This window comes from Athene cunicularia (genome assembly GCF_003259725.1).
Source record: "Athene cunicularia isolate RWA chromosome 3 unlocalized genomic scaffold, athCun1 chr3_part1, whole genome shotgun sequence".
Lineage (NCBI taxonomy): Eukaryota > Metazoa > Chordata > Aves > Strigiformes > Strigidae > Athene > Athene cunicularia.
The window spans coordinates 35856017-35871285 of record NW_020799097.1 but is presented as its reverse complement, the minus strand read 5'-3'; the positions used below and the strand labels follow the sequence as shown (position 1 = coordinate 35871285).

The window sequence follows — 15269 nt, the reverse complement described above, 5'->3', positions numbered from 1 at the left end:
CCGAAAACACCCCCCAAACTTGAAATTTATCTCAAGTACTTTAAAAGGTTTTTTCATAATTCCAGGTGTATATTAAAAATTACATGCTTACATGAAGTCACTGGTTGTTTTAACCTAAAGAGTCTGCTTATACTTTAGGTTATTGACAGAACATCTCTGCAAATTAAACTTCCGGTTAAGGTTTTTTCCCTTTTTGTGAGCTATGGTTTTGTCATTGCTAGCAGCTGATTTCCAACAACCATCTCTATTTTACATTAAGAGCAAAGAAAAGGTAACTTCTGAGTAGGTTGACGTTATTGTGTAAGCTCACTTCACTATTGTGACAAAGACCTTCTGTGTTCTGTTTGTGTGTGTTTGGGTTTTTTGGGGTTTTTTGGGGTGTGTGAGGTTTTTTTGTTGTTTTGGGTTTTTTTAACTGTAGGATGATTTATCAGAAACCAAAACTAGATTTATCTTGTGACTGAACTAATCTCAGTTTCCTGCTGTTCTAAATTGGACTGTTGGCAAGGAAAAGCTTTGTCATAAGGCACGTGCAGCTGCATTTTTTTTCTTGTATAAGGGGAGAGTGAAGAGGGTATGGTAGTAGAGCCTTAAGGGAGTAGTGGCACATTGACTAGAAGTGCCTTGCTCCACAGCTAATGATCCTTTTCCTTCACAAACCATCTCAAACTAGGAGAACTTCCTTGAGTCCTTGGGCTATGCAGGCAGTTAACTGAAATGTTTCAGGGCTGTTCTTATGGCCTGAGTCCAGTGGGCTTGGCAGTTGTCCATACCACTAAGTGCTTTTGCTCCTTATAGAGTAACCATAATCCAGGTTGCATATTTAATGTAGTATGACCTGTGCTGACTCATGAATCAGTGTTTGGTTGGTCTGGACCAAAACCAAGCAGTGCGAGGTGTGTAGCTGTTTCACACATGCTAGGGAGTGAATGGGGTTCAGTGCCCAGACCCCTGCCCTGATCCTGCTCAGTTCACTAGTATAGGCATAGCCTTGGTCACGTGTAGAAGGAATAGCTAACCAGAGTAGTAATGACAGTGCCTTGTTTTTCATGTATTTGTAGTGCTGTGGACATTGTTGGGCATTTATGATTTTACTTTTCATGTATTAAGGAGCTGAAGATCTGAATTTACCTGGTTTATCAAAATTCTGTGGAAAATAAAATGTATCGCCATTGCCGTTCTTTGATCTAATGACTATATGAGGAGCTGTTTGACTAATGTCTATGTATCCATGCATGTAAGCATTATACTCTGTTGCTTTATCATTGCAGGGGTAGCAGTTTAAAATTAATAACACTGAGTTTTATTTTTTTACTAGAGTTCTTGATGGAAGATCTCATTAAAACAAAGTAGATTCCTGCTCCTGGACCTTCTTAGTTTTTAAACTTTGAAAAAAAAAAACCAAACCACAACAAACTCTTTGAACAAAGTTCTGTTAGTCAAAATCATTTTTTTCTGTAAAGTTTTGGTAAATTTGCATGTAAATTTTTGGGTGGGTTGGTTGGCTTGTTTAGCTGTAGTGGGTAGCAATATTCTTCAAAAAATAAATTGTCTTGCAAGTGGTGGATAAATGATTGATTGTGTAGACCTCAAAAAGCAGGTTGCCTTGGAGAAGATTTGAATGATTGCTGATCTTGAGTTAATAGTTATGTGGAAGCTTTTAGGCTTGTTGCATTTGAGGTAGTTTGCTCCTCCATGGAAGCTGCCTCAATCCTCTTGAATTTCTCACACTTTATACCAAGTGAGAAGCATACATATGGATACTTGAAAGTTGTATTGAATCTTTATGCTCTGCCTCACAATTTGGTACTTTTTTCATATGTCTATCATAAGCTACTTTTGTGTGTATTTTTCCCTAACTAGGGGAAAATGAGACACAGTTACTATAGTAAGATGTCCATATATCAAATATTCCAGTGCTGAAATAAACTCCGTCATGAAGAAGTATCTTAGTTTATGAACTTAATAGAAATGTTGTCTCTTATTTTCCCCATTTCCTAGTGGATACCCTGTTTTCAAGAAAACTAAATGGAAAATACAGACTTGAACGGCTTGTTCCGACTGCAGTCTATCAACATATGAAGATGCACAAACGAATTTTAGGACACTTATCTTCTGTATACTGTGTAACTTTTGATCGGACTGGCAGGCGAATATTTACAGTAAGTACAAAATTTTATTTTTGTAGGTACTTTATCAAGTACAGATATAATAGCATGTCGTCTAATGATTTCGAAAAACTAAATGTACTGAAGTTGTGTATCAAGAGCAGTTAAATAAATGCTTTATTACTACTACTCTTGTGTTTTTTTAATAGCCGTACTGGTTTGCATGTTAAAATAGTTTTGGCATACATGTCTTAAGGCTAGATGTGATGGTGATTGCTGATTTGTGTAGTTCAGTCATAAAACTCAGGTTATTTTCAGTGGAAAGTAATTGTGCTATATAGATTCTTTCCTCTGGACTTGTTTTATCTAGTAAGAACATAAGCAAAAGAATGACCACCACTAGAGAATTTGATTGGGAAGTCAGAGAGAACAATCAATATGTAATTAAAGATTATTTTGACTGTTTTCTATAAATTTGAAGCATGACTATTAACCATCTGACAGTACACTTAGATTTGGTACAGTGTGTTGAAGGAAACTAGAAAGCTGAAAATTCACATGGCATGTTGTAACAAATGTTGGCTCACAAGGAATTGCCTTTATGAGATCCTAGTAACTTTTTTTTTTATACTGGTGTTCTTAGTATTTTTAACTATTTGCTTTTTGTTGTTAAAAAATATAAATACTGAATAGATGTCTGAAATCCTACCGAAATTGCAGGTTTCCTAAGGAATGGGAATTTATAAAAACAGATATGTGTCAGTGTAATTTGGATTTCTTGGTAAGTAGTCAATTTTAATAGAGCCAAAGATCTCTTAAATATGCACCTTGTGCCGATCTGGGACACTTTGGCTGCATTAATTACCTTCCTACAAACACTGGATGTAATTTGATACCTTTGTGGATCAAGAAGCTTGATTATGTCTTTTCTAACCTCATGGCAGGTAATTCAAATAATGCCGGTGGAAGTACAGTTCAGTTCTTTATGTAATGCAGCCCTATCTTCTAAAATTCTTTCAAGGCAGTTGTAAATAATTCACTCTTTCACCCACATACATTTTACTTTGTTGTGTAGAGGCATGTGCGGTTGCAGGGATATGGAACACTTGCAGTGTTTTAAACAGACCTGTTTATTTGTTCACTTGTTACTTCAGGCATAACAGAGACTTTTTTCATACTCCTTTAGATTTCATCAGCAAGCTAAGTCCCTCAGCAGTCATAGGCATTAAATTCTTATGCCCTGTAGTTTATGCGTGATTAACCTGTCAGGAAAACAGCTCTCTGTTGTGGTTTTATTTTATGTGACATGGCAGAGTGGAGTAGAGATTTTATGTGTACAAGTATAAAAATCACCTATGCTCACCCTGTTCACCTCTAAATAAAATCAACTTTGCTTCCTAGATGAAGTGCATAAAACTCCTTGTTAAGGTCATCTGATTCTTCATTTTCCTAGAACTTTCCCATGTCCCTGAAATCTTTCCTCTTTCAGACGTAGGTTAAACTTCTTGGGTGCATCTGCAGTGATGATTCCTTGTTGCACATTCCCTTGGTTTTTGCTGTCTGATTTAAAAGTGATTAAAGAGAGAATTCTCTTGACTGTAACAGCAGTTTGTTTCCAAAAGGAAAGTAGAAGAACCTGAAATAAAATGCAGGAGTGATTACTGCTTCTGCAACTTCAGGGCTTTCCTGGCAGTCCTTTGCTGACAGATAGATACACTGGTGTCCTGGTATTACTGCTTGAAAAAGGTCCCAGTTTAGATCATGATTGCTTCAAACTAGTGTTAAATAGTGTCCATAGAAATTGAGGTGGTGAATTTTCATTTTGGAGAATCTGGGACAGAACTTCTTACCTCTGTGTTCTTAGGCAAATCCAGTGTTATTTGTGTAGATGTTTTAAGTGGTTGTTGGCAAATGGAGAACAAATGGCTCATATTCCGCATTCCAGTAAAATCCAAGTTGCTGTAGCTGGCATGTAGTCATTTGACAAACGGTTATGAGCTGCTTTGTTGTAATTGCATTTGTATAATGAAATAGTGCCAATTCTTTCAATCTAGACCACTGCAATTTCTAAATTCTCTAGTGTAGTAAGTAGAAACAGGAATTTATAATAATTAAGCCAAACTTCATTCCAGACATGTCTGTTGTCAGCATGTACATTTGCAGGCATCAGTAGGGAATCGTTCTTGCTCTGTTTTTACTCTACAACCTCCAGCATTCAGTGTAACATGAGCTAGATAAGAGGTTGTTTCAGACTTATGATGCATCTTCTAGAACCAATTATAACTGTTTCCTTTTCCTTCTGACCTCTGAAGGATTGAAAGCCTCTAAATTCAAGGTCTCTTTATGTTCTGCTTCAAATTAAAAGAGAAAGAAACTAATCTCAGCACATTTTTGAGTCATACTCTTCTGGGAGATGTTATCTTTGCTAGGAAGAAGATGCTTTTAGTTTGCCTAAAGGCACTGAAAACAGGACATTAGGCAATTTTCCTACTAGCTAGTAGGTCCATACTGTGTTTGTGTGTCAGGGTTTTGGTAGCAGGGGAGCTACAGGGGTGGCTTCTGTAAGAAGCTGCTAGAAGCTTTGTCTGACAGAGCCAGTGCCAACTGGCTCGCAAGACAGACCTGCCACTGGCCAAGGCTATGGTGGTAGCACCTCTGTGATAACTAGTTTAAGAAGGGGAAGAAAACTGCTGTGAAACAACTGCAGCCAGAGAGGAGTGATGAGCATATGTGAGAGAAACAACCCTGCAGACACCAAGGTCACTGAAGGAGGAGGAAGAGGTGCTCCAGGTTCTGGAGCAGAGATTCCCCTGCAGCCAGTGGTGAAGATCTGCAGCTCATGCAGAACCCAATGCTGGAGTAGCTGGATGTGCACTGGGAAAGGAGGCTGTGACCCCACAGGGAGCCTGTGCTGGAGCAGGCTCCTGGCAGGACCTGTGCCCACAGTGGAGCAGGTTTGCTGACAGGACTTGTGATCCCAGGGAAAGCACCCACACTGGAGCAGTCTGTTCTGAAGGACTGCACCCCATGGCAGGGACCCACGCTGGATCAGGGGAAGAGTGTGAGGAGTCCTCCTCCTGAGGAGGAACAGAGACGTGTGATGAACTGACCACAACGCTCATTCCCCGTCCCCCTGTGCTGCTGAGAGGGAGGACAAGGTAGAGAAAATGGGAGTGAAGTTGAGTCCAGGAAGAAAGGATAGGCGGGGGGAAGGGGTGTTTAAGATTCGGTTTTATTTTTCTTGTTACCCTACTCTGATTTGATTGGTAATAAATTAATTTCTCCAGGTTGAGTCAGTTTTGCCTGTGATGGTAATCACCGAGTGATGTCTCCCTGTCCTTATCTCAACCCATGAGCCTTTCATTGAATTTTCTCTCCCCTGTTCAGCTAAGGAGGGAAGTGATAGAGCGGCTTTGGTGGGCACCTGAAGTCCAGCCAGGGCCAACTCACTACAAGGTCGTGCAATGACTATTTCTATTTATATTCTTTTATGGATTTTGCAAGAGACTTATGAACATCAGCCTCTTGCCTGTATTTCTTCTGAATATACAAAAAAATTCTTAATGTACAAACTGGGTAGTCGTAGTAATTTAGGCTTTTTTAATTAACTACAATTAAGACATCTTTACTTGCAAAGACACAGCTGAAAGACCTATCAGCCATCAGTGAAGAAAACCTAATTATTTCAGAGATTGTATTATGGATCTCTGAAAAAGTATGACTTGCAGAACCCATGCAGGGTAATAGAAACAAGCATTGTCTTCTCTGGTTCCTGCACTACTTAACTTTTTGACTGCAAGGAAGGAATTCCATCTCCTTTTTCTCACCTTTATCTTCCTGTGTCCTCTGAGATTACTCTTTCTAGGGAATAATAAGCAGCATTGTTTAATAGTCTCTGTGAGATTCCAATGCAAGATTAATTTGTACATTTCTTGGCAGTTTCATGTCAGCCCATAAGTCTGTAATGCTAGGAAAGTAAACCAGTTTTACTCCATACCTTGGCAATGCTGTCATCAGTTCTCTCTTGGTGCCGAGCTTGTTCTGGGATTTACTTTTGACAAGTGCTTCTTAATAGACCCATAATTCTTAGCAGTTGTAGACATAACCTTGGAAACATGAGCTGTAGTGTAAGCTGATGCTCTTGCTAGTAGAACTGCAACAGTATTTTAAGAGTTGTGAATTGTCCATTTCAGTTCAGATAATCCCATGAATTTATTTGAATTTTAATAGTGTTATCATGCCAAGATGCTTTAGAATTTACTTTTTTACCTTAATGTTTTTTTCTTTCCTTTTTCTTTTTTACCTTTTCTTTGATTTCCTTTTCTGTTATTGAGACTTGCTAACAGTCATTTAATTTTTCTCTGCAGGGGTGATGTGTACAGCACATGCCTCTATAGCTATACTATAGCCAGCTGATATGGAGCAGGCTTGTTTTTTGCTGATGTTCTCTCTTTGATTGATGTTATTAAATGGATCTCTGAGGATCCTCCAGGTGGCATTAGGTTCCAGAACTAGCTTCTCTTTTCCTGCTGACCATTTTACATCTTTAAATTGTCTACGTGCAGTTTGCTGTCCATCAGTTACATTCTGCAAGCAGCATTTTAAGGGTCTCATAATGCTTTTTTTTTTTTTTTTTTTTTTTTTTTTTTGCTGGGCTTTGAACAATATGTTCATCCAATAAAATGACTGCAGGCTGTAATCTTACTGAAAAGTCAGTAGCTTATTCATAATATTGATCTGTACAAGGTGAGAATTGTAGAAGCATGTTTTATGTAATATGTATAGTTCTGTAGACAGAGTTGGTTTTTTTTTAATTTGTACAGCTTCAAGAAGAACAGGACCAGTGGTTTAGATTTCTAGATTATGATGCAATTAATATTAATGGTGTGGTTCTGTTCTTATGCATGTGCTGCTTTGAGAAAGAGATTAATCCAAATGTGAGTGATTTCTACCCTATAGTGTTTTGGAAGTTTTGGGTTCCCTATTTCCTTCTGCTTTCCTGTTTCTCTTCTGAGCTGTGAGGCTATTATTTGTCAGCATCAGTTTTACACACACACACCCTTTTTGTCTCCTCCACTTCTTGCGTTTTTTTTGGTGGTGGTTGCACTTTTGAGAAGAATACACAAGCTGCTTCATACTCTTAAGTTCCATAACACTAGAACAGAGCGAGCTGATGTTATTGTTCAGATAATCATTTCCTTGAGTAGGTGTAGAGTTTGAACCTTTTTGAAGCTTGAGATACAGAAGTGTAAATTTGAATCTAGAAGCACAGGAACAGTTATGGAAACTGAGTAGCATGGGGGAAAAAAACCCAAATCTGAGTGCTTTATAGAGTGGCCATATATTTGTTTTAAGGAAGCAAAGGGTTTAAAATTGAATCTGCTTAGCACCTTATAAGCAGAGTTTAGAGGAGAAAAAAAAAAAAAGGGTCTCTTTAAACTGCTTAGAGCTCTAAACAGCAAGTTTTATATTTCTGTTGTAAACCTTTGTTAACTTGTTCATTGGAATTGATTTGGAAGTGTGCATTACTGAGCTTGTTTCCTCTTTGTTTTTCCTTCTCTTTAGCCTCTCAGTGGCTTAGTAGAAGTGAATAAATCAAGCTATAAGTGAAATTAGCCTGTGTGTGTATGGTTGTCAAAAACATTTTGTGACTAAGCCAATAATATAAAATTTCTTAAAATAAATAACACTGTGTATCATTTCCAAGGTATTCAATATGAGTGAGATTTGGAGCCTTTTCAAAAGCCTTAAATACTAACAACTACATTTTAAATTCAGTTAAACAACTAAATTTAAGAAGTCCTCACATCTTCTTTCTTGTAGACGTTCTGGGTAGGTAAGCATATTAATGGGAGGTCCCAAGTTCTACCTATTAATTAAAAGCTATTCCTGAAAGTTTTCTTTTAATTTCTTTTTATACAGGTATTTGAGCTGAGCTAAAAGTAGCAATAAAGGTAGAATAAAATACATAGTATGTTCATTTATTGAGTCTTAGTTCAGTGGTTCTGAATCAAAAAAAAGTCAGTGATCTAGAAGGAAATGGTCATTTCAAGAGTTTGATAAAGATTTTGAGAGAAAAAGTAGTAACAGGAGTTAGACTGTTGAGTACTTGGTTTTCATATTCATACAGTCTAATATGCTGGGGCAACAAAGAGCAAAGGCTGCAAACGCTTGTTACAGTTTGTGAGGATACAGTTTGAAGTTCTGAGGTAATTCAGAAGGATTCTTGAGGTTCATGCCAAATAATTGCATTAGTATGTACTTACATTGTTGTGTTATGGTTAAAATGACTGTCAGAGTACTAGCTTAGATGAAATTAAGAGAAATGTCAGAATTTGTCTTGTATTTGCTGCTAGACTGCTCAGTTGGGTTGTTTTTTTAATGATAACGCCCTAGGGATATTGGAGAATTTAAAGACTAGTGCTCAGAAAAGAGTTGTGGCACTGTCCAAAGCTTTGGAAAATAGTGCCTATTAGTAAGGTGCTTTAGCAGGCTTGAGGTATAGAACTTCCAGTGTAAAAGCAAAGGTGTTGTTTGATTATTGTGCAGTTTTGTCTGTGGGGTACATTTTTTCTTTGGATCCTATTACAACTGCCTTAAGAGTGTAACTTTCCACTAGAACAACTTTATCAAGGATTTTGGAGACTTCTAACTTGTAGAGGTGCTGAAAGTGTGCAGAGGAGAGGAAGCTGCTTGTTACGGGTACTGAGAGATGTGAAAAGGAGAGTAAGAGGCAAACATGGGGCAAAAGCATCTTTCTCAACAAACCACAGTGATGTGGGGAAGTGGTGGACCAGGTAGGTAAGCAAAGGTTGTGGGGTGGTGTTCATGGAAGAAACCCTGAAAACAACTTAAAGGGCTGAAGGGGGCCCACCCCAAGTGTATGCACACAGATCAAGTAGTACATTATGGGGAAAGCTTTCATGCTTTAAGAAAGCAGCCTGTCACTGCCCATCTGAAGTGCCTGTGCACTAACATGCACTGTGGAGAAAAGCAGGAGGAATTGCAATTCTGGGTGTAGTTGCAAGGCTATAATCTCATCAGGACCAACAAGGTAGGGTGTGGTTGGCTAGCTCCCAGGGCTGGGGCGCTGCTGTGGATGGACATAGGCTCTTCAAGAGGGACAGTCCAGGATGGCAAGGAGTGGGAGTTGCCCTTTATGTGATGCTGTGGTGGGAATGCCTGAAGCTCTGCCTGGGGAGAGGTGATTAGCCAGCTGAGAGCTCATGGGTGCAGGTTAGAGGGCCAACCAGTGTGGGTGATATTGGGGTGTATGACTGCTACAGGCTGCCTGATCAGGAAGAAGAGATGAAGCCACCTTCAGACAATGGGAAGAAGCTTCACCTGGGCCTCCTGGTTGACTTGAACTACCCTGGTATCTGCTAGAGGGGGAACATAGCAGTGTACAAGCAATCCAGGAAGTTTTTACACTAGTACACTGATGGCAGTGTCCTGGCTTAGGTCGTTGGGGAGCTGACAACAAAAGACATTCTGCTGGATCTGATAGTTACAAACAGTGAAGAACTGTTTGGGGTTGTGAAGGTCAGGGGCAGTTTTGACTGCAGTGAGCAGGAGGTGATGCAGTTCAGGATCCTGTGAGGAGAGACCAAGGCAAAAAGTAGGAACAGTCTTGGGCTTCAGAGAAGCAGATTTTGTCCTGTCTGGGGGCCTGCTTGGAAGAATCCCATGGGACAGAGGAAGGGTTCGAGAGAGCTGGCTGTTAAGGGTCACATGTTCCAGTCTGAACAATGGTCCATCCTGATGAACAGGAAAGTAAGCAGAGGTGGCAGGAGGCTTGCATGGATGAGCAAGGAGCCCCTGACAAAACTGAAACACAAAAAGGAAGCGTGCAAGAGGTGGAAGCAGTGAGAGATGACTTGGGAGAAATAGAGCCACTCTCTGAAAGTTCAGTTGAGAAAGCTGAAAAGAGCCTGGAGTTGAATCTGGCAAGGGATGTGAAGAGCAACAAAAGCAGCTCCTTCAAGTATAGCAGCAGCAAAGGGCATACTAGAGAAAAGAGGCCTGTTAATGCATGGGACAGGAGACCTGGTGACAGAGGACATGGAAAAAGACAGGATGCTTGATGTCATCTTTCCCCAGTCTTTAGTGGTGTCCTGGTTTCGGCTGGGATAGAGCTAATATTTTTTTTTCCTCTCCTTTTTAGTAGCTAGAATAGTGCTGTGGTTTAGATTCAGTATGTGATTTGATATGAGAAGAGCATTCATGTACTGATGTTTTTAGCTGTTGCTAAGAAATCAAGGACTTATCAGCTTCCCATATCCTGCTAGTGTGCAGGTACACAAGAAGCTGTGGGGGAAGCATAGCCAAAACAGTTGGCCCATATTAGCCAGTGGAATATTCCATATCATCTAGCGTAATGCTCAGTATATATCTATATACTCAGTATATAGATAAGGATTGATCTTTGGTTTCCAGGATTGTGGATTTCTGGGATCACTAGCCAGGAACAGGCTAGGCATCAGTCAGTGGATGGCAAGCAATCACGTGGTGCATTACTCATTTGTATTTTCTATTATTGCTATTATTTTTTTAAAATTTAAATTATCAAATTGCTTTTATCTCAACATAGGAGTGTCCTTACCCTTACCCCTTGAACTCTCTCACCCATTGCCTGGGGTAGGGGAGGGTAAGCGAGCAGCTGCTTGGTGTTTAGCTGCTAGTCAGGTTTAAATCTCAACAAGTGGCCAGATGTGTCTTCAGGAATCCCATATCATTGTGACCAGAGGGAAAGTCTGGAGCAAGGAAGATGATGACTTGGTGGAAGGGGATCAGGCTAAGGAACATTTAAATGACCTGGTCATACACAAATCCATGGGACTTGATGGGACACACCAGCAAGTGCTGAAGGCACTGGCTAGTGACTTTAAGACCACTCCCAATTATCTTTGAAGGGCTGTGATGATCAGGAGAGGTTCCTGAGGACTGGAAGAGAGCAAGTGTTACTACTTCTTCAAGAAGGACAGGAAGGTTGTTCCAGGAAACTACAGACCATTTAGCCTCAGTCACTCAAGAAGGTGATGAAGCAAATCCTCCTGAAAGCCATCTCCAAACATATTGACAATAAGAAGGTGATCAACGTAGATATATAAAGGGGGAAATTATTCCTGTCCAACTTGATAACCTTATATGATGAAATCACCGAGTTGGATGAGAAGCAGTAGTGAATGTTGTTTTTCCTGACTTGTAGTGAGGTTTTCAACACTGTCTCCCATAGCATCATTACTGACACACTGATGAAGTACAGGCTACATATGTGGACAGTGAGATTGAAAATAGCCTGAACCACCAGGTTTGAAGGATTGTAATCAGCTGCATGAGGTCCAGCTGGAGGCCATCACTATGGGCCTACCACAGGGTTTGGTACTGAGCCCAGTACTTCCTTAACATTTTCTTTAAGAATCTGAGTGATGGGTCGTCAGTGAGTATCTTCAGAGGATGTGCAGAAGATAACAAAATCAGGAATGATCGATTCATCATCCTGGGCAACCTGCTTTAGGTAACCCTACTTGAGCAGGGGTGTTGGACTGGGCAATCCCCAGAGGTCCCTTCCCACCTCAGTGGTTCTGTGATTCTGTCTGTCCATTGCTGTTCAGCTCTGCAGACTGTGGTTGTTTTCCCTGGGCTGGCATTGTAGTGGTCTAGCAGTTAAATAAGACGGATGTGTACCCCAGAATCTCAGCATGGAAGTTTTACGTAAAAGTAGAAATAGTATAGCCTGTACCATTGGTCTCCTTACCCAAGAAGCAGAAGATGTGATCATTAACAAGCTTCCTTTATCTTCTTTGTCAAATAGACACTTTCCTGCTACAGGCTCTCTTAGTACAAAGTTTTTAGAAGTATAAACTGGCTGTTGCTTGCAATAACTAACCAAGACATCACAAGGCAGCAGTCTTGGTTGAGTGTTGAGTTTTAACGGTTCAGAGCCGTGCTCTTCCATAGTGCTGATTGCTTAGCCTCTGCACACCTGGAGGACCAAAGAGAAATCTGAAGTCTCACGCTGTACTTTCCTGTGAGGAAAGAGGGATGTTCTCTTAATAGAAGTAGTTGTTTAGAAGGAATGTGCAGTGGCATAGAATTTGTTTGACAACCTTAATTGGAGGCTCAGAAATTTATGCTGAAAATGACTAGGGCAGAGGTGTGGGAGAAGTTGTCTTGCCCACATCTCTGCATTCATGGTTGTACCTGTGGAGAGCTGGGAAGAGAGGAAAGTCATGCCCTTAAAGTTACGTCCACCTGAGGAAAAGTAGAAGCATTGCAGCTGGTAGATCAGATTACCTACCAAGGTATTCCAGAAATCACATACACAGTAAAATTTTAAATTACCTTGATTTTGCATCTCTGGAGTCCCCCTGCAAAACATTCTGCTGGGTTAAAATGTCACTAATGCTCCAAAGTAGGCTTTTTGCTGATGCTAGAGATAAAGACCTTCTGTAGGGAATCAACCTGTATTTGTCATCTGCAAAAAAATGTGCTCCCTCAGTGTACCTAGATAAAATCAGTATTCTTTTTACTGTTACAGAAACTGGGGCTGTAGTTGTATCTCATTGTGTTAAGAGATATGTGTATTGTCTGAATTGATAGAAATAGTACAGGAAGAGAGAAACTGCTGTGGATAAACTGCCTGCGAGCCAGAAGCAACTTCTTGTACAATAAACAAAAAGTAGGCTGAGGAAGTTTTCTGGTTTGCAGGGTGTTGCTACAAATGAGAATGAGTGTGAATTGTTGGGTGACTGCAGGTGTGCTGTTTCCCTTCTTCTCTCAGATAGTAGTTTTGAATTTGAACCAATACAATGAATAAAACTTAGCTACATTTTCAAGTAGAAAACTGAATTTATGTTTTTTAGTAATGAAAAAAAGTTAAGGAAGGGGAAATTGTCTATCCATCAACATTAATGTAAACGGGCTAGTCATAATTTATTAAAAAAAGGCAAACCCAAAGCTTTCCAAATGCTTTTATGCATTCCAATAACTGCAGGATATATCTAGGTTCCTTTTGAAAGTGTTCCCTGGAGTGTTTGCAGGGCTCTCCAGCGGGACAGGCTCTGCTTCGCATGTAGTGGCTGTGTCGGTGAGAGCTTCCTGAGATGCGTCTGCCCAGAACCGTACCTGAGTTGAGCTGTGACACTGTGGGATTTCTATAGTTACGTGAATGTAGTCTGAAGAGTGTACTAAGTAAGGAAAATGTCATTTCTGTGTTTATAAAAGTTGTAATGTTGGAACTAGCATTAGTAACCTCTAAATATTTTTTGGGAATTGTGGTTGTTAGATGCTTACATTCACTGAAGGCTTAGCGGTCTTTTAAAAATCTGACTGTTGGTCCCTGTACTTTGGATACCTTTTTTATGAAAGGTGGGCGGTAGTATTGCTCTGCCTTCTGACTTCGTTAAAGAGTAAATACTGGATAAACTTCTGCAGAGGTACTGTAAGTAAATGGAAGAGGAAAAACCCTGGTGACATTTTATAATGATGGTGTTACATTGTAACATTGCACCTGTGTGTGTCCAGTAGCAAATCAGTGCTCTAGATGTTAAAACCCAACACCCAGCTTTGTATTGCTTTGGAATCTGAGCAAATGAATGAAATGTTAACAGCAGGTCTCCTCTGTTAGTGTCTCTGTGCAGTGTTCAAATGTTATTGTGTTGCGCGAGGTGCAGGGTTATTCAGACTTTCAGGGAGGTGTAGAAATGCAATGAAAAATGAAGGGCTGAGTTCTGAAATTTTTGCTAGGGCTATGAATTTGTTATATACAGGCAAGCAGATGTTACAGTGATGTGGGAAGACCAGCAAAGTATGTGTTACGTATGAAGAGGTAGATGAAGCCTCTGAAGTTTGTTGAGAAAGAGTAGTCATTTCAGTGTTTCTTAATGTGAATATCAAAATGGGTTTATAGTACTTTGACTTAATAATGGACTAGCTGTTCGTACAGGCTATCTCACTGTTACTGTGGGAAGTGTACTGCTAACACTAGTAGGGCATCAGGATGAAACTAGGAATATAAGGAACATATGTGGGTATAATGCTAAATGACAAACATGGTACCAATTCATAATTCATTTTCATGTTTAATGTAAACTTTCATTTTAATGTATTGCAACAGCTGCTTCAGTTTGTGCTGGAATTTTGGAAAAAGTGTCTTACTGAAGAGCATAAATCCAACTTGCTGTAAGATTTGTGATCTGTATTATAAAAGCATCGTGCTTTGTATATACTGTTGAGAATTAATGTAATCTTATGTTGTGTTTTGAATGCAGTATGGAAAACTGCTAAAAGCTTGGGGGGGAAATATGTATGCCACTAGTTCTGTTTTTCAGTTCATTATGTTAGTTAATTGTAACATCAAAACAGCTAACGGTTGACATGATTTCTACCTTACTTCTAGGGATCAGATGATTGCCTTGTAAAAATCTGGGCAACAGATGATGGAAGGTTGTTGGCTACCCTGAGAGGGCATGCAGCTGAAATATCTGATATGGCAGTGAACTATGAAAACACCATGATAGCTGCTGGAAGCTGTGATAAAATGATCAGAGTTTGGTGCCTTCGAACTTGTGCACCCTTAGCAGTTCTTCAGGGCCACAGTGCATCTATAACATCATTGCAGGTAGGTTTTTGCTTTGTGAACTCACCTAAGCAACAAAATGCATCATTTCACTGAAAAAGGAACCACCTCAGAACAGTTTGTGTAATAAAAACATGTGCCAGTCAACTAAGCCGTGAAGTGAGAAGGAATTTCTACGGTACACATTAAGAAATAGCATGTGTTTATTGTCAAAATGCCTGACCCTTGAAAAATGCCAGACATAATCCTTGTTCAAAAAAATTGCATGATGCATGTGGGCTGTTCTGTTTTGAAGTGTCATTCCTTTGCAGGCTGTGATTCTGAGGGCAGGTACATTGAGTACGAACTCCAGTCACTGCTGAATACTTTTGTTTGTTTCTGTTTAGAGTTGCATGCTGTTGTACAACTTGGGTTGTGGGGAGGGAGAACCCAGAGTGCTTTGGCAAGTAACCCAGAAGGGTTGTTCCTAAGGAAGAGAGTGACTCTGAGCAGCATCATGTTATTTTGGTGTTCATTGCAACTTACTTTCCTTAAATATGGTTTGATACTTGATTTTTTTTTTTTTTTTTTTTTTTTCCCCC

The 15269-nt window shown here is 39.8% G+C and overlaps 1 protein-coding gene across 3 annotated transcripts in view; it reads left to right on the top strand.

Annotated features, from left to right (window-relative positions):
* PHIP (pleckstrin homology domain interacting protein) overlaps window positions 1-15269 on the top strand; it is a 106373-nt gene that overhangs the window by 8851 nt on the left and 82253 nt on the right. For all 3 annotated transcript variants that reach the window (XM_026845215.1, XM_026845213.1, XM_026845212.1), the window contains 2 exons: window positions 2002-2162; window positions 14509-14730. In XM_026845215.1, coding sequence (XP_026701016.1) covers window positions 2079-2162; window positions 14509-14730 — 306 coding nt within the window. In that variant the 5' untranslated portion in view covers window positions 2002-2078. The remainder of the gene's footprint in view (window positions 1-2001; window positions 2163-14508; window positions 14731-15269) is intronic.